The sequence below is a fragment of the Rhinolophus sinicus genome, linkage group LG09 (genome assembly GCF_036562045.2).
Source record: "Rhinolophus sinicus isolate RSC01 linkage group LG09, ASM3656204v1, whole genome shotgun sequence".
Lineage (NCBI taxonomy): Eukaryota > Metazoa > Chordata > Mammalia > Chiroptera > Rhinolophidae > Rhinolophus > Rhinolophus sinicus.
The window spans coordinates 42,106,069-42,131,480 of NC_133758.1; the positions used below are offsets into that span (position 1 = coordinate 42,106,069).

The 25,412-nt window shown below is 38.3% G+C and overlaps 1 protein-coding gene across 9 annotated transcripts in view; it reads right to left on the reverse strand.

Annotated features, from left to right (window-relative positions):
• The window catches only part of GREB1L (GREB1 like retinoic acid receptor coactivator), a 255,559-nt gene that overhangs the window by 52,652 nt on the left and 177,495 nt on the right, over positions 1 to 25,412 (reverse strand). For all 9 annotated transcript variants that reach the window (XM_074340251.1, XM_074340252.1, XM_074340250.1 and 6 more), the window contains 9 exons: positions 21,766 to 21,894; positions 18,839 to 18,955; positions 18,136 to 18,255; positions 17,287 to 17,424; positions 15,439 to 15,624; positions 11,189 to 11,515; positions 9,566 to 9,694; positions 8,896 to 9,030; positions 6,460 to 6,657 (listed from right to left, as the gene is read on the reverse strand). In XM_074340251.1, coding sequence (XP_074196352.1) covers positions 6,460 to 6,657; positions 8,896 to 9,030; positions 9,566 to 9,694; positions 11,189 to 11,515; positions 15,439 to 15,624; positions 17,287 to 17,424; positions 18,136 to 18,255; positions 18,839 to 18,955; positions 21,766 to 21,894 — 1,479 coding nt within the window. The remainder of the gene's footprint in view (positions 1 to 6,459; positions 6,658 to 8,895; positions 9,031 to 9,565; positions 9,695 to 11,188; positions 11,516 to 15,438; positions 15,625 to 17,286; positions 17,425 to 18,135; positions 18,256 to 18,838; positions 18,956 to 21,765; positions 21,895 to 25,412) is intronic.

Below are 25,412 nucleotides of genomic sequence, written 5' to 3' on the forward strand. Positions count from 1 at the left end.
TTCTTTACTGAAGGCTACAGAACCCAGTTGGGCTTTAGGAAAATTTGAGCCTTAGCCTGTAGTCTTCTTTATGAGGTTAGAGAAAAATACCATGTCCTCTGAGGCCATTTCTCTAAAAACTTTAAGGAGGAACAGCAACTTTTCAACCATCTAAGGGCCTTGATGGGGTATAAAAACAAGAACACGCACACCACGTCCACAATACCCTTGAGCACCGTGTCAAAGACCTTTCCACAGTAGCTCAAAGTCTGAATGAATGGCCAGACCCCATCACTAGGAACTAACTGTTCTGGATGTCAAGTGAAACTGATAATGATCAGGAAAATCTAGAACGTTCAGGGATCATTAAAGATGATCCGGTCCTCATCAATGCCCCACTACCCTGCCTGTTTATTTGGAGAGAACAATGTTTTCTGGCTTGTACATTCTTATCCCTTGATGCTTTTTAATAAAGAATTTTATTTCTAAATTTTTAATTTCTAATTTTTATTTCTTGTTCTTCTCATCAAGAAGATATCCCAAAGAAAAATAAAACTGTCAGTTTTAGCTGTTCATCTTCATTGTGGATCGAGTTATTAGGTTGGTGCAAAAGTAACTGTGGTTTTTGCAATTATTTTTAACCTTTTAAACCACAATTACTTTTGCACCAACCTAATAATTTCTCCAAAGGTATGGTATGAAAAAATATTCTAATGCTTAAAAGGATATGAAAATCAAGAAAATATTAAAACATGAGACATGCTGAGTTTTTAAGTATTGTGATAATAATGGGTATTCCTTCACCCAGGCAATCTCTTTTCAGCAAATAAATAATCTAGAAATTGAAATCGCTGGTTAAAATTCCTGCTAATTACCCTGAGTGCGCACTGCATAGGTGGTCCTTTTTTCTTCTGGTGGCCCAGCTGGCTTCCTTTTGTCCTTTCAATAGGGGAGAGTTCTTGATCAGGGTTTGGTGAGACCTGTCTCTGTGTGTGTACTACTGTGCTGTTTCTTTGGGTCAAGGAGTGGAGCCACATGAAACCTGCACAGAACAGCATTTTGAACACAGAGATACAACTTCAGATCCCTGTGTGACTGACAGAGAGACCTGATAGATAGACATCTAAGGCCTCCACTCTTGGCCCGGAGTAGGTTCCTGAAACATGGTTTTGATGACTAAATTTGTTTTTGCCAGAGAACTACCCAATCTTAAAGTACTTCTATGCCTTCCTTGTAAAATAGCTTTTAACTTAAAATTCAATTCAACAAAATGTTACAAAAAATTCAGTTCAATAAATATTGACTCATTGTGTGCTGAGACAGGACAGAGATGTTCCCTGAATATTTCATTTTCTAGTTGAAGAGAAAGAACATTAATAAACACACAGCCACAACACGGTGTTGAGTGCCATGGGGGGAGAACTAGTTGCAGGGTACAGGTGAGCACCAGCGCGTGAGCTGAGGAAGAAAGGCTGGGAAACAGTGTGTTTTGGAAGCCAAAGAAACTGCAGTGTTGAAAGGAAGGAATGGAGGTCACCTGTGTTGTCAAGAGTTCAGATAAGGGCTGAAAAGGTCACTGGTAACATTGGTGACAGTCCTGTAAAGGTGGGGGTGGGGAGTGGAGGCCAGTTTCCAGGGTGTTGAGGACCGGCTGGGAGATGAGGAAATGGAGATAACTACCAGCTCTCAGTAAATCTGGCAGTTAACTAGGGAAGGATGAGCTGGAGGGTTAGGTAGGATTAACAGAGGCTTGTTTTATTTTTGAGAGAGTGGGGTAGGTTTAAACAAATAGAATGAGACCCAGGAGAGAAAGAAGTTGAAAGTGTCAATGAGAAAGGAAATAATACTGGGATGCCAAAAAAAAAAAAGTATACACATGACTTATATTCATCTTTTTGTTATCAGTATATATCGAGTATTAGAATTTTAATACAGTTTTTTCCTTTCTTAAAAATGTGTATACAATTTTTTTGGCACCCTCTGTAGTGTGAGTTCCATGAGAAGGAGGAGAAGTGGCAGTTAGAACAAGGTGGGAGAATAAGGCTTAAACTGAGGAGGGCAGCTCTTTCATTGATCAGGAGGAAAGGGAGAAAGATGGATGTGTATCCAGTTAGGTTTCTAGATTTGGGAGGAAGAAGTTTTTATTTGAAGTTTGCTTCTTCTGGAGGTGGGAGCAGAGAGAAGTTTGTGGCATGATCATTTGCTAAGAGAGAAGGATGAGGTCAGAATTTTGAGTGAGTGACGTGGAGTCTGCAATCACCACTGTGGAGAATGGGAAAGAGATCCAACTAAAGAACCAAAAAAGAATTTATGATGGTATCAATTGGAAAGATGGAGTCCTGCTCCCACCCCCGCCACAGTGTATGCAGCAAAGGAGTCTGTGGTCTGACACTGAGGATATAAGAATTAATGATTCCAGGATCCAACAGGGTTTGGCTACGACTGAGGAGGAGCCCAAGTGAAGGTGTTTGAGGATAAGGAGCTTAAGGGACTGAGAAGCTACAGTATTGACTGGGTTGCCCACCTGGCTAGGAAGTACCTACAGTTGATGGTAGGTTGGGAGGCAGAGAAGACTGTAAGCCAGGTGCCAACACCTTCTATAAACCAGGGGTGGGCACTGGGCAACTAACTAGTGATGTAGTTGGAAACTGACTTTAAGAATGCTAACTTTAGGTACTAGTTCAGCTATATCTGTATGAAGGAATCTCTGGTGTTTCCATATTCCACCTCAGGGCAGAGTGGTTTCCTAATACTTTCTTCCTTGGGATCCCCTTCCCTGCCACCTTTGTCACTGCCCAATAAATACTGTCTTTTTTTCTGCTTAAATTTTAGGTGACTGACTAGGAGGTATAAGGTTTATGAGACCAAGAAAATATATTTTAGAATGTGAAAATGCCTTCCTCCATCTTTTCACTTCCCTTTCTAACCTCCACCACCACCTTGACATTTCCTTACGTCCACTGGGATAGAATAATCTATCTACATCTAGCAGACAAAAATGTCTCTCTGGTTCTTTCATAATCAGGCATGTGTTGAGGCATCACATTTGTGTCATTCCATTGAGCATGATAAACTTCCTTGACTGGATACTGCCAGATGTGCTCCCATTTGCTGGGGGCTCCCACCTACACCATTTGAAAAGCAAGGAGGAGGAAAATATGCAATGCCCCTAATACTTACTGTTTTCATCCCACTCACCTTGAATTGAAAGTGGCTTGTATTTTGATTGCACTGATACCCTAGTATTCTCATTTATAGAATGTGGGGAGTCCTGAATTAAAAGAATTATGCTACAACAACATTTTTTTTTTAATGACACTAAAACAAAAGCATTTCCTGTAGTCTAATCCCTTAAGCTGCTTTTCCACCAATCACTCTAGCAGTTCCAAGTCCATTTTGGGAAAAATTACAAATGTTTAACCCATTTCATTTCCACCCCCCCTCAAGTTCTTTCCACAACCTTTTATTTTGTTTTCATTTTCTCCTTGCCTCCCTTCTTTAATTAGAATGTAGCTGAAGTATCAAGTGCTTTGCCTTAGTGCTGGGTCTGCAGCAACGTGATGGTTTCTATTTTCACCTTTTTCTTCCAGCCACACAAGGGCTGCCAAGGATGTGGCCTTTCTGCCCTGGCTGCTTCTCCCTGCCTGGTGCTTTCGCTGGCAGGCTGGCTGCTGAAATGCTGCCTTTAGGGAAAGGCAAATGGAGGCAGAAAGCAGAGCACTTGAACATTGTTTCTCCCTCTGACTGTCCCTCCTCTTCCTACCTCAAGCCCTCCATTCAAACATTAGTTGAGCACCTGTTGCTCCCAGGCCTGAAAGATGCACCACATCAGGCTTTAGGCAGAGATGAAAAAAACAGTTCTTGTTCCCAAGATACTGCCCTCTGTGACCTTAGGGAAATGAAGCTCTCCTTGATTTACATGACAAATACGAGGACACCGAGTCAGATGATTTCTTGAGAACCTTTTCTGTTTTCATAGCTGCGCTTTTTAAAGAGTTGTTTTAGTGGATAATCTCCTGCTAACTATTTACTCTTCTTTACACACTTATGGTCCTTTCTGTTCTACTTATCAATTATTATGTGTTCCAATAATATGAAGGTATTTAAATATCAAAGCAAATAAATCTTGGTGTTATGGTATGGAATACTATACATGCATCAAGAATGATGCTTACAAAAGCTTCTAATATAGGAAAATGTGCAAACTATAATGTCAGGTGAAAAAACAGACACAGGCTGAGAAGAAAGCCTGGACCACGAGGTATTAAGTCATTTCTTAAGGCCTAGGTTTTAAACAGTGGTTATCCTTGAAAGGTGAGATTATAAATGTTTAAATGTTTCTACCTTGTTTCTTTTATTTTTCAAAATAAAAATATCATAGCTATGTTTTTTCTGTAATAAAAGTGAATACAATTATTTTTAAATATATAGAAGCAATTGTTTTTGCAGCAAAAAATTCAGCATGTAGGGCAAAGCCAGATGTGAATAATTTTTAAAATATGCTTTGCCTTGAATTTTCCAAATTTGTCCATAAAGCTGATTTTTCTGGATTCCAAGCTTATGTAACTAGTCAAATTCTGGTACTTTTCTGAGGAGTGATAATCTTAAAACACTCACTTTCGAAAAATCTGAGTCATTAGGAGAAGGGAAAAAGAAGGACCTATATAATTTCTTCATCAAAAATGCAAGGTTTCATTTAGAGTCTTGCATTTATTAAGAGAGGTGAAAGTACAGGTCATCAAGAGGTTATTTCAGGAAAAGGTTCTGCAGAGAGCACAACTGCTGACCATGGGTGATTTCACCACTTGAAACAGGTGCTATGATTCGTTTGCTCAAGCATGATTTTTTTCAGGTCACAACCTCAGGAAGGCCACAATACCAACTGGTACAAGTAAAACACCTATAAGAGAAGGTGCTCTCTCCAGTTATGGAGGTGGAAAATCCATAAGCAATGAGGCATCTGGTTAATGGTTGGTGTGACGAAAGCCCATCCATTTCCCTCAACGGAGAGGGGCAGAAAGAAAATGCAGAAATGGCTAGTAGCTGTGGGAAGCTAGAACTCACTCTGGTTTCTGGGAGAGCTGTAACACAAGGCTTTGATCTTTTCTGGCTAATCACCTATAAGCCAATCCAATAGGTTTTGGTCACAGGTCAACGGGTCATTTTGTAACTTGTCATTCAGAATTTTAGAGGCTAAAAAAAAGATTGCACCATTAACCAGGCTCTTGGGCCTCCAGAAAGCATGGACCATACATGTGTCAGTCATAGCAACTAAGAGATGTTAAAGAGGCAAAAATCTATTGACAGTCAGTTCACTTGGCCCATGGAAATGACAACAAAAGATTTCATACAGAGCTACCCCAAGTGTGGTCCTCTGGCCAGCAGCACTGGTGTCTCCTGGGAGCTTGTTAAAAATGCAGAAGCTGGAGTCCACCCAGCACCACTGATGGGGAATCTGCATTTTCATAAGACCCCCAGGTGATCTGTATGAACACTAAAATTTAAGGAGCACTGTGATAGGCATGAAACATATAAAGTACACTTGAAGTTCCTTTGAATTTCTCTGTCTGTTTTTAAATATATTGAAAATAAAAATTTTTACGGTGGTAAAAGATTCATCTCCCAGCTGAAAATCTGTATGTGTGTGTGTGTGTTTCCCCCAGCTAAGGTATTCAGAAGCCACTTGACATTTATAATTCCCTTTTCAAACCTAGTTTACAAAGGCAAGTATTTTTCTAAATTTTTTATTGCTTCTTATAATTCTAAGTAAATTATATATACATATATTTTTTTTAAGTTTTTTTTTAGACATTATGTTTTATTTTTATTTTTTAAAGGAGGGCACAGCTCACAGTGGCCCATGTGGGGAGCCAACCGGCAACCTTTGTGTTATCAGCACCACACTCTAACCAACTGAGCTAACCGGCCACCTCATGAATTTTATATTTTAAAGGGATATTATTTACCACAGACTTCTAGAATTTTTGCTCCCTACCTTTTTATATTTTCTGGGAAAATATTTTTCCTCTATACTTATTCTCTTAAAATCATTAGGAGAAGTTCTGACTTCTCATTGTTGACATGGGGGTGGTGTAAGAACCCACCTAGGGGAATGTGACCCATCTGAGCCATAGAAGGAGTTCAGGTGGCACAGACACCATCACCCCTATCCTTGCCTTGAGAACATTTTTCTTCATATATGAGTGCCCAGTTTTTAGTCCACTGATGACACCATAGACTTCACAGTATCAGGCAAACACGTACATAAATTTACCCTTGACCGAGAAGGGTGAAGGCCAGAGTACTTTGAGGGAAAACTTACAGATAAATTTGAAATAACATTTAAAGTGCTCTTATGATTTTTATTACTGTAAAAAAGGATGGAAGTGTCATATAAACACTTAGATTAAGCAGAAGGAAGAGGCAGAGGGAACCTAAGGCTGGATCTAGGTAGGGTCCTGTTTGAAAGTTCGATCTTACCTGATTGTCGAATCCGTTGAAGAGTCTGCTGGACCAGAACCTCCGATCTTGGGACAATGATGATGAAGTCCACTTTACTGAAGTGGCCGAGGTCCAGGCTCTGGCTGCCACTGTCTGCTATGGCACACACCTGCGATAAGAGCTTTCTGGCAACTGTAAGCTGTGGTTGATAAATTTGGAAGGTTTCATTATCTAAATCTAAAATACAAAAAGTCATAAGAACAAGATTAATTCACTTCTGTGATGGCTACTATGAATCCAGATGGAGGCATATAACACACACATACACACCATGGTAAAGTAATGCTCTATCACCAAGAATCCTCTTTCTATTTTCACTCTCTATTGAGTTTTAATAGATTTGCCTATTTTCCCCGAAAGCTTGGCTGAAAGGATGTGCTCAAGAGTGAATGTGGTAATTTTTATTTTAAAATCGATTATCTCACAAATCACTAACCCAACACCCCTCCCCCATCCAGACACGGGGGCACAGACCACACTCTTGCAGGTGGAGCCAGGCCTCATCTCTGGAAAGGGGAGGGAAGAGTTTGTTTTCTTTAGGACTATCAGCACAGGTCAGGTGCCCTGGCCCAAGCCCAGTTCAGGGAAGGAGGCGATGCCCTAACCATGATAATGCTGAGTTCCTTTGAGCATTTCTGGATGGCACCACAGTAAACATTTCCTCTCCAGCAAGTCCATTGCAACATGATTTAAAGTACTCCTCCCTCTGACTGTATAACGTAGGTCACGGAGACACTACCTTCACCTTTTTCACACTTGACTTTGCCAGTGCTTGTGACCTGGCAGGTCTAGATGATTGTGGTCAATTCCAGTGCTGACGCCTGTGCTATCTGAAGAGACCTGACTCATGACATGGCCAGCTGGCCACTCAGTAGGTGACGTACGAGAAAAACATTGCCCAGATACTCTAAGCATGCCAGCAGCTTTTTATTATGAGTTATAACCAAGCTATCAATCTCTCTTATACGTGCATGCATGCACTCACACAATGAAAGAGACAGGCTTCGTCAGCTAAATGCCTGAGCAGGCAACATCCAACACTTTTTTAAAGGGCTGCTTTGTATCAGGAACACATGTGGAAGTCTGACTGGTACACACAAAAGCCCAATTAACATGTGCTAATGAATGTTCTCTAAAATCAAACTGCAAGGCAGCCAACGCAAAGACAACAGTCACAACACCCCAGCCACATGGAACCTGAGAGTGAGTGGAGATCTAGACAGGTGGGTCTCTCCACCAGCTGAAACAACCCACTAGAAAAGGCCAAAGCTACAACTTTTAAGAGTAGCCCCAAAGTTTCTGACCCGCAAAGATAACCAACCAAAATAAGTGTCTTTCTGATGATTAGGCTATTACTTTCATTTCATAGGTTAGATGGGTGGGGATTAATATGGATAAATGGCATAACTTTGTGGAATTTAGAAAATTTTCAAGTTTGAGGAAAACTGAAAATATCTTTAAGCAGTTTCTTAAACAGGGACTCAAGAATATGTACATGGGAATCTGTAAGTCCCCTGAGCATTTATAAATTCTAACTTTGTTAGAATTCAAAGCAGTATTAATACCTTTTAGATCATCTGGATGATCACTTTACTACCAAATAATATCCAAAAGTCAAAAAAATTTATTGTCTGTATTTACATTTGTTTTTTAGGGCTGAACTGATGCCAAACCAGGCTATTTTTATTGCAGAGGCGATCCTAACGTATAAATGATGCATTCCTATCAAGTGGAGGCCAAAAGGCTGTCAGCAGCAGCTTATATGGATCTGTTTCGAACCTATCTCCTGTTCTTTTCCCCATCCTTTCCTATGTTGTCCCTGTCAAACAGGAAATTGGGGAAGAAATCCAACCTAATGATTGAACTCCTCACCCATGTCCCACCATCCCCCTTTTTGTCCAGGGAGCTTGTTGTAGTGCAGATGACGTTTTGCTGTCGCTGTTCTACCTGCCAGGAAGGCCTCACTATTCCTGACTGGGTGTGTTTTACACATCAGGGAGTACACGAAGGGAGAGGAGAGCCAGAAGCCCTGCCCAGACTGCAGTCTAGACTCTTTCAAACAGTTCTTTGAAGCCCTCAGCGAGCACCAACAGCTCTCTGGGCACAGCTGGTGGAGATAAGGAAAGTACACCCAGAACCCAGGAGTCTTTTGAAGAAAAAACGAGAGACTGCTGAAAATAAAGTCTTTGATTTTAATTTTAATTCTAGGAGATATTTACTAAGAACAAGGTGTTTGTTCCAAGTCACATGGGAAAGCCCTTTGAATTTGAGCCAGATTTAACGTGTAGAGAATAAGGAGAAGCCTGTCACAGTCTGTGACTTGAAGCCGAGACCTCAAAATCCTCAGGAAGATTTGGCCTCTACAATGTCTGTCTCGAGGGCTGACTGCCTGCTTTTGGTACGAGGTGACATTACCCAGGTTTTGTGTGGGAATCATAGCAGCAGCCTCCTGAGGTGACACATATTCATTAAGGTCTCCGTTGAAAGGGGTAACCACACTATCTCCTCTTCTTTGTTGCATTTTTTCTAGCAGCTTGTCCAGGTCATCACCTGTTACAAAATAAAGCGGACCAAAGGAGATTATGAGGAACGATATGTTCATATCAGCCTCCAAGTTGGGCCAAAGCTGGGGTCTCATCAAGATTTGTCAGTGAGCCCGCTTTTCATGTCGGAGTTTACACTTGGCCATCCCTACAGCCAGAGCGACCTTCATTTACACCAAGCTTACAGTTTACACACTTTCACATACTGTATCTCTCTTGACCTCCATGATACTAAAAGCAGACAGGATGGGACCATTATATCTCAGTTAAAAAACTGAGATCTGCAGGGAGAGATTCTCGCCCAAGGTTAGACAGCAAAGTAGTGGCTGAGCTGAGGCCTCCCATTTTAATAGTCCTGTGCCTTCTTCCTCTGGACCCCCTTGCTGTGTCACTCACAACATACTTAGGATAAACCATTCCAAATGAAGGGAGGTCAGTGGGGAAGCTTAAACTCCACACTTCTCTCCTTGACAAGCTAAGACATAAGTCAGAAAATCACACCTCCAGGGCTGGCAGTGTTGCTGAGCCCTACAACCACTCACCTAATGATGTGGTTTTGAAATGCGATGCCAGGAAACTGACCTTTCCTGTGATGAGCTCATAACTTATCTCTTTCAAAAACTCACTTGTGGTGAGCATGCTCTCTGCCAGTGCTCTGGACTGATGCTGACCTGCAGAACAGAGGGACAGAGTATGATGGGCCGGAGAGGAAAATGTCCATCGTGACATGATTTATAATAGCAAACACTGGAAACAGCTAATGTGTGTAACTACAGGGACTCGGTGAAGAAAATAATGGCACATCAAAAGATGGAAAATTACCCAGAATTTGAAATGACAAATCTAAACAGAAGATGTTTATAATATGATTTTAGGTGATCAAGGGGGAAAATGACACACCTTATGTTTGTAACTGTGAGACTGGACCATACCTGTGTTTAAAGGCTAGAGGGAATGTGAAAAAACTTTTAAAATTGTGTTTGGATGGTTATGATGAACATCTGTCTTAAAAATATGAACTTATATTGTTAAGTTGATTTTATACATGAAAATGAAAAACCTAATGTATTACACTTTCTGATGAAACTTTCTGAAAGAGACATATACCATAGAGAGATGAGCAGGCAAGTTTTGCCAAAGTGAGGGGGTTTGGCCTCTTTGGTAGGAAGAAGTGAGAGCCATTCATTAGAGAAGAAAAGCAAAATTTAGCCCAAATGACTCCTCAAGATAGTGCCTGACAGAAAATCAGCACACAAAACACAAATACGGGGTGGCTGGATGGCTCAGTTGATTAGAGCACCAGCTCTGAACAACAGGATTGCCGGTTCGATTCCCACAAGGGCCAGTGAGCTGCGCCCTCCACAACTAGACTGAAGACAGTAAGCTGCCGCTGAGCTGCCAGTTAGAGTGCGAGCTCTCAACAAGGTTGCCGGTTCAATTCCCACATGGGATGGTGGGCTGTGCCCCCTGCAACTAAGGTTGAAAACAGCAACTGGACTTGGCTCTGAGCTGCGTCCTCCACAACTAGATTAAAGGAAAACAACTTGGAGTTGGAGAGGGCCTCCAAGTAGATTGAAGGACAACGACTTGGAGCTGATGGGCCCTGGAGAAACACACTGTTCCCCAATATTCCCCAATAAAAAATTTTAAAAAATAAAAAAATAAAAAGAAACACAAACACATTGTGTAATGTACCAACTTTCTCAACCTTTTCTTTAGAGTCAATATGATGACATAAGTATCCTCTTCAGTGAGGAGGTGAATACATGAGCTAAGTTCCTGGCAAATTTGATTAACTGGCTTAGGCCACCTGTGGCGATGGCTTTATCACATGTTAGAGTGGTAACATTTCCAAAATCTTTTAAGGACAGAAGTTACATGAGACAAGGGTATCTGTTACCAGGGCATGCTTTGAAATAATGCTCCCACAACCAGCTGACAGGGAAAACTGCCAAACTAAGGGCTACAAAAATCTGATCTGAGAAGGAAAGGAAAAGTTAAAATTAGGAGGAAGAACCCAGGCGGGAGCACTTAACCAGAGATTAACTGCATGGATGCCTGAAACACCCAATGAACAGTTTTCAAATGGACAGATGACTGAATGAATGGATTAAAAAAAAACCCCAAAAAACCCAAACAAACAAAAAACAAGAAACGTTACTCACCTAATACTACCACACAAAATTCATTTCCTCTGATTTTCGATGCACAAATTGCCACAACATAGTCTGGTAGCCTTTGATAGTGTCTCATTTCACTGAGAGTCCTCAATGTCTCTGAAATGCCCTCCGCCAAAGAGTTTTGGGTCACAATCACATGAACCAAGTCTTGAGATACGCTGGCAATTAATCGAGCAAGCCAGGGGAGTTGTCCTGGTGACACAGGTATCCACTGAGCACCCATCTGCAGGGCTCTCTCCCTCAGAGTAAATTCCTGCATAGCTTTCAGCATAATTTGCTCAAATTCTTCCCTGAGAGGTATCTGATCAGGACCTAAATGGAAGAGAATTACAGCTAGAATTTTAAAAAAAATCACGGCTAGATAATAGAGACACACATCAGTGTGCAGTCCTTCCAAGCCCATCATAATCCAACTGGCAAATAAGCTTTTTCCTGTAGTGACAGGTATACAGTGCCTACTAACCATTATCCACTGCGAAATTACCTTCTTTCTTCTCTCTCTGTTTCAATTTTTTTTTTAAATGCAGGCTTCTGTTCTCCTTTATTTAATCTTGATAGCTTTAAAACAGGATGTACTCACAGATAATATTCATTCTACTGTATGCCTTGGGAGATGGTCATTGAAAGGGGCATATTGCCTAAGCTATTAAACCTGGCATTATAGAAATGGTTAATGACTACATATGAAGTAAGAAACTAACTTACTGGTGTATAGTCAACTTTAGGTTTCACTCATTTCTCATTTTATTCATAGGTACTATGTAAAATATTTTCATGTATTGCCGCTATACCTAATTTTGAGAAGACTATCCACAGGAAAAATCAAGTTTAATTATTTCTCACTCCCAATTTATATTTAGGCAGCCAGACACTTTCCCCAGATAGAGCATGCTCTCATTGTCTAGTGACTCCCCAGCATTCTGGGTTGTTAAATATGGCACATAGCCCTCTCCCTCAGCAGTGGAATTAGGGAAATTTTGTTTTCCTTATTCTCTTTAGAAACTCAACCAGTCTTGAGGATAAAATAAGCAAATCAATGTTTGGCATCCAAGCAACACAAATGAATTCCTACATTTAGTTTAAATTGAAACCAGTGGCACTATGTTCACTTCCTCTGTTCATAGCCTTTTCTTTTGCTGTGCAGAGCCGACATTTGAAACTCAGGCTCCCACGAACAGATAGAGACTCCTCAGGGTCTGAGACCAAGCAATAGCCTCAGAACTTGGGGCTTAAAAACCCCTTGCGATAGAATACAAGGATAAGGGGCTGGACTTCTGTACAGGAAGAAGGCACCTTGAGTGAGTCAGAAATCTGTCCTTCCTCTAATAGGGGTTTAAGTGGCCCCCCTGGCCTCTACCCATCCTCTCTGGGAAAGTAAGAAAATGAAGGTTTAGTAATTTTCTTTTAGGATAAGAAAAAATAAAATATCATATATTTATAAAATATAAACCATTTTAATTGGAGAAAACAGTTTCTCTGGGATTGGTTGGAGACCAGAGGGAGGTAGGAGAGTGAAATCCTAACAGACAGATTTTTCCCTTCTATACATGGAAAGAGGGCCAGAAAATTGCAACGCTGACACTGTGTTTACGTTTCTTATGTCCTCCCCAAACACTTGCTAGGAGGAGGTGGATGCCTTATCACCTGGGAGCCACCCAGCATCTGATCTTCATTTAGCTTTATCAAATTAGCATTATGGTTAGTGGTCACTAGGTACACAGTTGGTAGTGAGCCCAAAGTAGACAGATTCATACCGATTGTATTAGATGAAGGAACAGTGATCATCTATTTAAAGCTTTCTTCCATCAGAACAAATGACAGTTGAAAAGCATGTGGCTCTGGTTGTCTCCGATTTCCCTACTGTCTCTCATAGACAACCTGAGGGCTCAGGCCTGGTTAATAGGTGACGCGTCCATAAGACCCACTCCAAACCACGATTAAATAATATGTTTTAGATTAAGGCAGCATAATTAAATCCAAATATAAAGGCATTTGGGGAAAATAAAATTATCAAACGTGTTCATAGCATTCTCTGTTGCCTTAAAATTCACTTTTTATAGATTTCTGACTGAATTACTGTTACGAATTGAGAAATGGAAAAAAATGTATCAAAGTTTAAATGAAGTAAGAGAGTTCTTAGAGTAAAATGCCTTGCTTCCAATCACCTCCCATCATTTCTTCATCCTCAGCCTTTACAGCTAAATTGCAGGAGCCTTTTCTCTACTTTTCTTGATAATAGTAATTTTGTTCCTTCAAGTAACTCAGTGTAGCCCAGGCATCAGTTCTGATGGCTTTTCAGATAGAACTCCCTCATAGGATAAGACAAGGTTCCAACAGACTCAGAGCCATTCAAGAATCTCTGGATTTGCTGATTTCATTATCTACTTCAAAAGATTTTCAGATTGTGAAATAACAGAGATTTTTTTTTTTTAATGACTGTAGTGGAAAGTCCTGTTCCTTCTAAAGAATCTTGCTTTTCTTCTTATGTTACCTCGCCATTAAAGCATTAGACCTGTCCTTTTAGAAGTTTGGATTTACTTTTTAAAATGTTTATAACTTATAGCATATGTGAAAATATTCTTGCTCCCTTCTTCAAAGCCTCTGAACGCAAAAACAAGAAAAAAAATTTTCAAAGATTTCAGAAAAATTAGTTGTTGAGGAGAAGAAATGTCCCAAAGTACAAAATTTAGATTAAAAAAAAAGAAATAGCTATTCACATTGCACATTAAGACATTATTAATTTGTTCCAAGTAGGAAAGAACGGATCCTGCAGGGCAGAAAAGAGTTTTATTTAACTGAAAGGAGATTTTTCTTTTTTAAAAAATAAGAACTTTTAGTAATTTAAGGGAAGATATTTGTCTTGACCATTTAGTTCATCTTAATTAACTTGGACTTTGATTTTTAAAATTGTTATTAAGATTTAAAAAATGTTTTACTGATTGGTTTGGTTTGTTATATATATGTTTTTGTTTTACTGATTCTGGATACATCTAAAGCTGGTTTTAGATCTTGGAACACAGTTGAAAATCAGTACATAGAAAATAAAATTATGACATCAAATGAGCTGCAGACACAGGTGGTTTTTATAATTTTATTACCCACTAATAGGCATGATTAGCAAGTCCTAGGCTGATCATGAAAGTGGCTCATGAGATATCCGAAGCCTTGCAAGTTTCAAAAGCCCATGTCAAAGCAGGCCTTCAGTCTCCAGGCACCAAGAGTTACAGCCATGGCTGCTAGCTGATACTCCAAACACTGAATCGAGCCTGGTGAAGATTTGTTTTTAATTTAACATTGTAGAGCCCAGTGTTTTATTATTCAAAACCAAAATATTTTTAAATATTTAAAAAATTCACAAGAGTGCAGATAAAATTTTTATGTGTAATTCGACGTCTTTAACATCTTCCTAAGTAAATCATGGCTGGAAGTCCTAGAGTAAGAGTATAATTAGGTTGCATATTAGATAGCCTACTGCAGTTTGCAAAATAAAGGACATTGCGATGTAAATGCTGCTGAATCACTACAGCATTGTCAAGGCACCTGCATACACCCACTGTGGGGCTCAGAAGATATATCAAATAGAGGAAGTGCAGGGTTCATGACCTATGTATCCCCCTTACCCTAAAGCTCAGAGAGCCTTTCAAGGAGTCCGGTTCGTACCTCAATGAAGGAAAGCAATATGGGACTACATCAAAGTGGTGTAGCTGGAGAAGAAAAAAATGGATGTAGAGACAGTGGATAAACAAGATAAAAAGGCTAACTGGAAAATAATTCTCTAAGGTAATGGCTACATTTACATTCCAAATGACAGCTGCACTTTCAGAGAGATGGCTTGGCCAGACTTCCCTAGGAGAGGTGACCATGGCACAGCCCTTTGAGGTTCTGTCTATCAAATACGCTGGAGACCCTAGGACCATTATGAGACTGGCCACTAGGTGGAGCAATTTATCTCTTCTAGGGCACAAAGAAACAAAGCCAGGAGCAAGGGCTCTGAGAGAAAATGGGTTGGGGGGGTGGGGGGAGGAAATGGGCAAGTGGTGGAAAGGGGAGAAAAGGGCTAGGAAAGAAATAAAGAAGAGGAAAGGGAGAGTCATAGAGAATGGGGTTGAAGGAAAAGAATGATAGAAGTGGAAAGAGACAGGTGGATGAATATGAGAAAGTAGAGAAAGAAAAAAAGTATGTTACAAAAAAGAATAAAAATTGTCACCATCAAATGATTATTGAAAATAGCTTACCCAGCCGCACAAGATACTGTATCGTCAGAAGAATCATGTTTTCCACACTCAGGAGTTGGCTGCCAGTCAACCCTAATTGTTCCAAATCTTTGTTTTCCAATTGTGGAATCTTGTAGCAATTCACCAGCAGAGGACTCACAACAATGTCACCAACATTTCCATAGAAATAGGGTAAAGTGCCATAGCCTGCCCCAATAGAAGTAGGTCAGTGAAGTTCAATATTTCATTTTGGTGTCCAACCAGATACGCTTGCTCAATTAGGAACAAAGATGCTTAACAAAGTTTCTTGCCCTCTGAGATGGGTACCAAAGAAATCACTGAAATATATCAATCTCAGGGAAGTCACTCAGATGTGCCAAAGTTTACCCTTATATTAAATCAGATGAACAAGAAGCAAAATACTATAAAATTATATTATGTCTGTTTTCCATAGAAAGGATATGTTAATATTATATGAGTATATCTACCATAAAGAATGAATGAGTTTGCAAAACATCCCTGTATCCTTTGTAAAACTTCAATGATAAAATATCTTCTAATAAAATTCTTGATCAAGTTTCTTTTCAGATAAGAAGTCAGAAAAGAAACAGACAAACTATAATAACATATCTCACCTCCTGAGGTTTTCTTTAAATATTTTTAAAGCTATACTCATTGATCAAAAGGAGTATTCCACCAGTTGCAAATACTTGGAGGTTCTACTCCTTTTGTTATCTTAGCTATTTTTTTGTTATGTTCTCCTCCTAATGTCAGTAAACAGCCTCAAATTATCTTAGAAGTTGACAGGACAAAAATATGTTGAATATATACCCTGTTTTGGTAGTCTGGTGGAGAGGATAGTCCCTCTGTGAGTCTTTCTAAAAGGCAGATACCAGAGGGTCCCCATGTTCTATGTATCTTTCCAAGGCTTAGTTACAATATGCATGCAACTCAAATGCTCAATAAAAACTTGCTGACATACGGAATTTAAACAACAGGGACTCCCCCAGTGCCTACAGGTCCAGGATCAGTGGATAGGGAAGCCTGATGAAGAACTGGGCTTGAAACAAAACCATCCATGCCAGTAGACTCAAGCCAACTGCAAGAAGGAGATAATACCCTAAAGACCTAGTGGAGCTTAAACACCCTACCTGTTAAGTCCCAAAGGTAAAGCAGGCAGTCTCCTTCTGGTCTAGGCTAGACCTCAAATGAGGGAACTCTTGAGTGAGTATGAAAGGCACTAAGTCCTGGAATCTAGGAACCCCTAAATTTCTACACCTCCACTTATAGACAGCTTGGAAAGACTCAGACCCCTTAAAGATACTCATTCACAGATGCTTCCCCACAGTTCAGATCTGCAACTTTGGGGCCTTTTGGTTATCCTGAGTGGGGCCTGTTAGCTGGCTCAGCTTGCTCCTTTACTCTGTGGTTTGGCTCCCTTTGACTGAAATGTTACCTCTCCCCTATCTTGTCCATTCTTGCCCACTCTTCAGGACCCAGCTGAAACATCACCTCTGAGAAGGGCCTTCTCAGGCCCCTCAGGCAGAGTTAAGCTCCATCTCCCCTGAGCTCATGTAGTTCTTGGTTGTGAATCTCTACCAGCTCAAGTATCACAGAGTGTTATAATTGTTATTTACATGACAGACTCCCTTCCTAAACAATGCTCCTTGTGGGCCAAATGACCTTGCCTTATTCCCAACTTCAGTCACATGTTTAATATAGCATAAAGGAGCTTGCCAATAAAAGCTGAAAGAATCAACAAATGAATAAATGAATATATTCCAGAACACATGAATAAATACACAAACAATGTGATGGAAAAACACTCCTAGATTCCAGCTGACACAACTTGGGATTCTTTTGCCTTACCTATCAGAATTACTGGTCTAATTCCTGAGTTACTCAGCAGGTTTTCAGGAACAATTACAGTTTCCCCTGCAGGAATGGGTCGAGGTTGTAAAATTCCAGTTAATGGAGTCTGTGGAACTGGAGCAGATAAAAGGGACTCTGGAAAAAAAGTTGTTTGACAAGAAGGATTAGACATAAAAGCTAAAGGCAATACAACTGAAATCAATGCAATGTTAATACTTTTAATTTAGAAGTCTAATGGTTTGTTGTTTTTTTTCATTAAAGTGATTCATGTTTATCATATAAAATTAGAAGTGAGAAAAACAAAAGGAAAAAAATCAACCATTATCACATCACTTGGAGATAACTACTATTTAGCATTTTGGTAGTTTTTCCTTCTAGTTGTTTTTCCACATGTAGTCTTTTGGATTCTGTTTTGTATTTTATCTTTCCCTGCCAGTATATCAAGGCATATATGTTCATACAGAAAATTTGAAAAGTACAGAAAAGCGTGAAGAAGAATCAACTCATCATCAATCAGTACTACCTAGAGGCAACCACAGTAACATATTGGCATAAATCTTTGTGTATATAGCATCTCTCTGTAGTCTTTAAAATTACTCATTTAAACAAACTTAAATATTTGAAGAACTCCATTTATGTCTTAAAATTGGTATATTTACACTTGTCTGTTTAGTAGCAAGGTAGATGAACTTTTCAACATTAAACTGTAGGCACCAAAATGGCCACAGGTGTTTTTCAGGGTCCTAGTCACAGACTGAACCATCTAGGCCAGAAATAACAAGTATGGGTCACACAAGGAACCAGATCATTGGAGGACACAGCTAACATCTTCTGTTGGAATCTTACCAGTTCTTGAAAGAGGACGAACTGTAGGAACAGGTACAACTAAACCAGGTTGGGGGAGAGGTGACCCAGGGTACCATCCCCGGTGTCGTTTCTTTGGTGGCCCAGAAATGAACATGGTAGCTGAAGGCAAAAAGAAAGATGAGCTTTGTCTTTAGCAGTGGAAGAAAGGAAAGAATCCAACGTAACATAGAACCTTTAATTTGATTATACTCAGAAAGCCTAAGTCACTCTTCTAAAGGTAAAGATAAAATTAGAAAAAGGCACAGTAACAATACCACTTAACGTCTGTACACTGTTTTACAACTTACAATTTTACCCAGATTATTTCACTTGATTCTAACAACAACCCTGTAAGGTTGTAGAACAAGTATATTATTATCCCATTTTGTATATGGTGAAAGGAAGGCTCAGATTTGCAACAGAGAGTTTGAACCCTGTACTTTGGTCAGCAAAACCTGTGGTTTTTAAAGACACTTCCTTATACATTTGTTTCAATATTATTTCCTACATAGGCTCATTTTGTAGAATCACCAAGATATTTAATCATCACTGCCCATACTAATCATAAACTTTCAAAACACTGTATCAGAAGCTAAGGAAAAATTGGGAGTGTGCTATGAGATAATTCATCATTCCAAAACTCTGTAGCATCTCCTCCATAATTGGCAGGCATTATTTCAAAACTCTAAGATGAGTATTGTACCTTGGTCTCCTGATGCATAGCTAGGTCTTGGTGACAAAGAGTAATTGCCTGGGCGGGCTGGAGTGGAACTCGTTGCACTGGTCTTCCCTCCATGGCTACTGTTTCCATTAGCAGCATCTGTAGTAGATGAGAGGAAGCACTAAGAACAGAGGCGGGACAGGACGCTGCTTTCTGTGATGCTGTGACCATACGCTAAACCTCACACTCTAGGATTCAAAGAAATCTCCCTGACAGGACAGCCCAGTTATACACAGCCAACTATAACCACCATCAGAGTAGTACCTTCATTAAAATGAAATGTCACCTAAAAATAATTTTCTAGGACCCCAAGAGCTCTTTTAGAATCATTTTCAGTGCAGTCTTTGGAGATGATGGGTTGGAAGAAGAGAAAACATTTTTTTAAACTTCGTATTTTGGAAATTTTCAAACATACAAAAGGAGAGAGAATAGTATAATACACTATATACCCACCACCCAGCTTCAACATTTATCAACACATGGCCAATCTTGCTTTAGCTGTACTTCCTATCTCTTCTCCTCACCCCCACATAAAATATATGTGCTCTGGATTAGTTTGAAGCAAACTTACTTATCATATTACTTCATCCATAAATACTTCTATATATGTTTCTAAAAGGGTGCTTTAAAAACATAACTATAATATCGTTATTACACTTAGAATGAACAATAATTAATAATTTCTTAATATCAAATATTCCATCAGGATTCAAATTTCCCCTAATTACCTCAGAAAGGGTTTTTTACAGTTGGCTTGTTTGAATTGGGATTCAAAAGAGCTCCACACTGAATTTAGTTAGTCTGTTCCTTAAACTTTTAATATCTAGGATTTTCCTTTTTCTTTCTTACAATTAATTCACTGAAAACTCAGCAGAATTTCTCACTTTTTGGATTTTGCTGATTGGATATCCATAGTATCATTTAACGTCTCCTCTACTTGTTATTAATTGTTAGATATACAGGCTTGCTCAGATTCAGGTTTGATTTTTTTTGGGGGGGGGGGCAAGGGTATCTTATAAGTACTATTGTATGCTTCCACCAGGAGGCACATAATGGTTAGTTTTCTCTCTTATAAATGTTAAGATTGATCAGTGGATTCAAGAGTTGTTAGCCTAATTCTTGAATTATAAAGTTGTTCATCGGCCTTTCATCTGATGGTTTTAGCAACCATGAGATTTCTGTTAAGATCCAAATTAGTGAATTTTTTAATGCTGTAAAAATTTGAATTTAATTTGTTCAAGTCTATAAGCTTATCAGAAGGTATATCCTGCAAAAATTGTTGGACTAGCATAAGAACAAATGTGATCTTGATAAATTATGATACCTAACTGTTGCAAAGTTTCCAAGAATGCTCTCTTTCTCTTCATTTTTCTTCAGCTTTTCTGACCATGTCTTTCCCTTAACCACTGGAATTTTCTAGGATTCTAGCCTTAGTCCACAGCTTACCTTACCCTACATTTCTCCTTGGCTGTTACTATTTACCCTATTCACCTTATTTTAATCACATATGGAGGGTGCCAAACAAATGTATACACATTTCAAGAAAGGAAAACTGTATTAAAATTGTAATACTCAATATACTCGTATACCGATAACAAAAGATGAATACAAGTCACGTTTGACTTCTGCAATTACAAGAGGTGCTCAAAGTGGTTACCATCAGCGTCCAGACACTTCTGATTACAGTGAACTACTGCTTGAGCAACGTTGACCACAGTGTCTACTTGTATACATTTTCTTGGCACCCCTTATCAGTTCTGATTTTCCCCTATGATAAGTTAAATGACTTCTGAACAGCCCTTCACTGGATGTCTTTTGGGTATATCAAACTCAATATGTCCAAAGTGGAACTCACAATCTCCTCCTGGGGAACCTGCTCCTCCTTCTGTATGCCCTGTCTCAAGTAAACGGCACTGCCATTAGCCCAGAAAGGTGGACGTAAACTGAGGCCGCTTCTGCTTCATGCTCACTTCAATCAGTCAATTCCTACTGATTTCACTTCCTGAGTAGTTAGTTCTCCAATCTGTCTTCTCCTCTCCAACCTATTATTGCCCCGGCCAAGGACCTGGTCCTCTCACCTAGACTACTGAACTGACTTCCAACTAGTTTTCCTACCTCTTATTTTCTCTGCTGCCAAAATGATCTAACTTAAGTTCAAATAAGACCATGTCACTTCTCTGTTCCATAAGTTACAGAGTAAAATCTATGCTTCTTAGCTTGGCCTCCTGTGACCTTTCCCTTGTCACCATTTGCTTACCTCCTGCCACTCCCTGAGTTTTACATTTTTATGGTTCTAACATGTCCAAATTGCTGTAAGTTCCTGCATACTTCATGCTGCTTCTTTCCTTTCAAGCTTTGCCCCTGCATTCCTCGGAATCTGAAATATTTTTCCTTCACTCCTTTGTACAGTGAATATCTCCTTCATAGTTCAAGACCAAACTCCTCCAAGAACTTTTTCTTGATTAGTACCCAAAATGTTGACCTAAAACTTTAATCCTTGTCCACGTTCCCCTAGTATATTGTTATATTTATTGCAGTACACCAAAAATCTCTCCTCATGGGTCTATCTCCCCTACTAAGTCATCAGTACATCAGAGGTCCAGAATTGAGCTTCATTTATCTTTGTATCTCCAGTTCCTCATCATAACAGCTACCCAAGAAATGTTTATCAAATGGAATCAACCTGCTCTCTCTTTGTGTGTCAAATGTCATTCCTGGACTCTTCTGGTTAGAACATAGAGAACATAAAGCTTTCTATAAAAATGCATTATTATGGACAGCACCACCTCTGCCATCAATTGACAAAGAAGCAGCTTCTGTTTCCTTCTACCAAACTGTCAATTAAGTTTCACACAAGTCATTTATAGACTATATATTTACCAAAGAAATATAAGTGAGGAAAACATCACCTGCAGCAAAAGTCTTCCCTACAACCTGCAAAGATAAAGCCAGTGGCTTCACAACATTCTTATTCCGGGTCAGGTCCTGAGCTCCACTTAAATTGATCGCAGAATTAGCTGGACTGAGAATCGGCGAATCTTTAAAATGAAAGAGGTTGTTCAAATTAGCAACTATTTATATATGCAGGAAAGAAGTTAATTCAACAAGAGTGAGGTGACAGAAAACAGATTGTACAATTTCAGTTTTTTCTTGACCTATTTTAGGAAAGTCAATTTTTCTGTATTCAGGTTTTATTTTCTTTTATGTATTTAACAAACACTCATTAAAAGTTACTATACGCTGGGTGCTCATATAAGCAAATACATCAATTCACTTAATTTCTATAAAAACTCAATGAAGTAGGTACTATTACCTTAAATAGTAAGAGTCACTTAAAACTTGGTCAAAGTCATATGATACGGTATCAAGGATATCATGTGTCATATTAAAACTGTCTCCCCATTTCAATGAGATATATTTATCTCTATCCACATGTGTTTGTCATTTAAAAGGTGTCATGTAAACTAAGTCATTGCAACCTAGGAGAAAGCACTGTTCTCTGAAGAAAAGTTGCTTTAATTTTTGGAATAAACTAGAATTAATTTACCTGTGTAAATTAAATCCAAAAGAAATTTCCTATCTGGATTCAGAAAATAACTGAGCCCAGAAAAACCACATGCCATTTCAGAGACAGCCTAAGGGAGATATAAATACTCAAGCTGATTAGAATTTTCTGAAATGGGTATTGACCCCAAATCCCTGACTCTACTCCAGCAGAACAGCTTAATCAATTTACACAGAAAAGTGTCAAAAGTGACTGTTAAAACTTTCTGAGTTTGAAAAACAAAGTGTTTTAAAGAGCAGGATACTGATGATGATATACAAGAAATTATGTAAAAAATTAGTCTTCATACCGCAACGTGATTCCTAATACATCTAATGAGTGTTTCTCATAAGAACTCAAAAGATTGAAATGGTCCCCTACTGGTTCAGAAGAGTTAATATGACTTCCTAAAAGCCTGATTTACCACCAGGGAGTTGATTTCAAGGTCTACAGGAATAATAGAGGCCAGCAACTGCACATAGGATATTATAAAATCACAGGAAAGTGAAGACCACCAAGTTTTTCAGGTCTTTTTTTTTTTTTTTCAATTTTAAAAATTTTAAATTCTTTTAGTTAAAGTTTATTGGGGTGACAATGGTAAACAAAACTACATAGGTTTCAAGTGTACAATTCTATAATACATCTACATATAGTATTATGTTTTTACCACCCAGAGTCAATTCTCCTTCCATCACCATATATTTGACCCCCATTACCACAGAAACTTACAGGATAGGAATCCCAGGTAAGTTTGCAGTGCCATTACAGAGGTTGCTCATTATGTTTCAGGCCACAGTCATATTGTTTGGAACAAGACTAGTACCTTACTACATTAGTTTATACCTAGAATTTTAGCATATTTCTAACAGGTCAAGTAAAAATATTGGTGAAATCTTGTTGACTAATTATGAAGAGTGGTGATTCACCTTATTATTTTTTTAAATCAGTGAATTCAAATTAAACCAGACCAATATTTTTGAAATAATGAAAGGATACAAAATTAATGTACAGAAATAAATCTTCCTATATATAAACAACAACTAATAGTTAGATAAAATGCCAAGGGATAAGCTTAATAAGGAATATACACAACTATATGAAGAAAACTTTACCATACTTCTTAATGTAATGTCTGGGATTTGTTTTAAAATATTGATGAAGGGAAGAAGAGAGGCAGTAAGATATTGACAATAAATCACATTGGTCAATAAACCATACTGACGATGTGTTCATAATTATTGAAGCTGGTCAATAGTGGTGGTTAATTATATTATTCTATTTTCATATGTATTTTAACTTTTCATGCTAAAGATTTAAATAAATAAAAAAATACTTCTGAAGATCATGAAAACAGGTCTGAACAAATGTCAAGACATACCATGTTTCTGAGTAGGAATATTCAATGTCAAAAAGATGCTAATCAATATGTTTATTTATAAATAAAATGTGATCCTAGGAAATACTAACAGGTTTAGATATTACTAAGATTAATATTAGAATTATTAGATTGTTTTAAGTAGGCACACTGATGTAATGTTGATATAAAAAAATAAACACACAAGAATAGTTGGAAACATTCTGAAAAATAAGAGAAATGTACAGAGGCTAGAATGATGATATATTAAGACATTATAAAACCTCAGTCAATAAAATACTGTGGTCTTGGTGTATTAGTAGACAAACAGAATAATGGAAGAAAGAAGACAGTAAGAAGTACATGCAAATATACTTGATAATTTAGTATGAGACAAAGATATCAGAGCCCAAAGCAGCAATGAAAATGAACCATTCAATAAACTGTATTGAGACAATTGGGTACATAAGAAAAAAAAATTAAGTTGGACCCAAATCTTACACCAAGTACCAAACAAAGTCAAATGTACCAAAGACATAAACTTAAAAATTGAAGATATAAAAATAATAGGCAAAAACATGGGAGAGTTATTAGGTTGGTGCAAAAGTAATTGCCGTTTAAAAGGTTAAAAATAATTGCAAAAACCACAATTACTTTTGCACCAAATTAACAATTATCACCTTGAAATGGAAAAGAAAAAACTACTGTTCAAAATGTAGAAGCCATAAAAACACACACGACTGAGTTATTCATATAATAAATGATAAAAAAAAGAAAAAATCTGAGTGGCAAAACATATTATACCCATGGCAAGCAGTAGCCAAAAGAGAGCTGGAGTAGCTATACTAACATTTGAAAAAAATAGACTTTAAGATAAAAATTATTACTAGAGAAATAGGATATTTTATAATAATAAAAGGATCAATCCACCAGAAAGACATAACAATTATAAACATATATGTACCCCAAATTCATGAAGGTGATAAAACAAGCCTCAATAAACTTAAAAGAACTGAAGTCATACAAAATATATTCTCTGACTCAATGGAATCAAATCAGCAAACAATAAAAGAAGGAAATTTGAGAAATTCATAAATATACGGAAATTAAACAGCACAATCTCAAATAACCAATGGATCAAAGAAAAACATCACAAGGGAAATTAGACATCACTTTAAATGAAAATAAAAGCACAAAAGAAAACTTATGAGATGGTGTTAAAGAAATGCTTAAAGGAAAATTTATGGCACATAAAGAAAATTTTTCTTTTTCTTTCCTGATTGCATTGGCTAGAACCTCCAACACAACACTACAGTGGAACCTCGGTTTTCAGTAATCCATTCCAGAAGACCGTTCGAGTTCTGAAACGTTTGAAAACTGAGGTGCGGTTTCCCCATAGAAAGTAATGCAAAATGGATTAATCCATTCCAGACTTTTAAAATCAACCCCTAAAACTGCAAATTTAGCATGAATTTTACTATCTAATGATACCATAGATACATAAAATTTACAGCGTTCATGAACCGAAATGTTCATCAACAGAGACGTTTGAAAACCGAGGTACCACTGTAAATAGAAGTGTAACAAGACATACCTATCTTGTTTCTGGTCTTAGGTAAAAAGCAATCAGTCTTTTATCACTAAGTATGTTTGCTGTG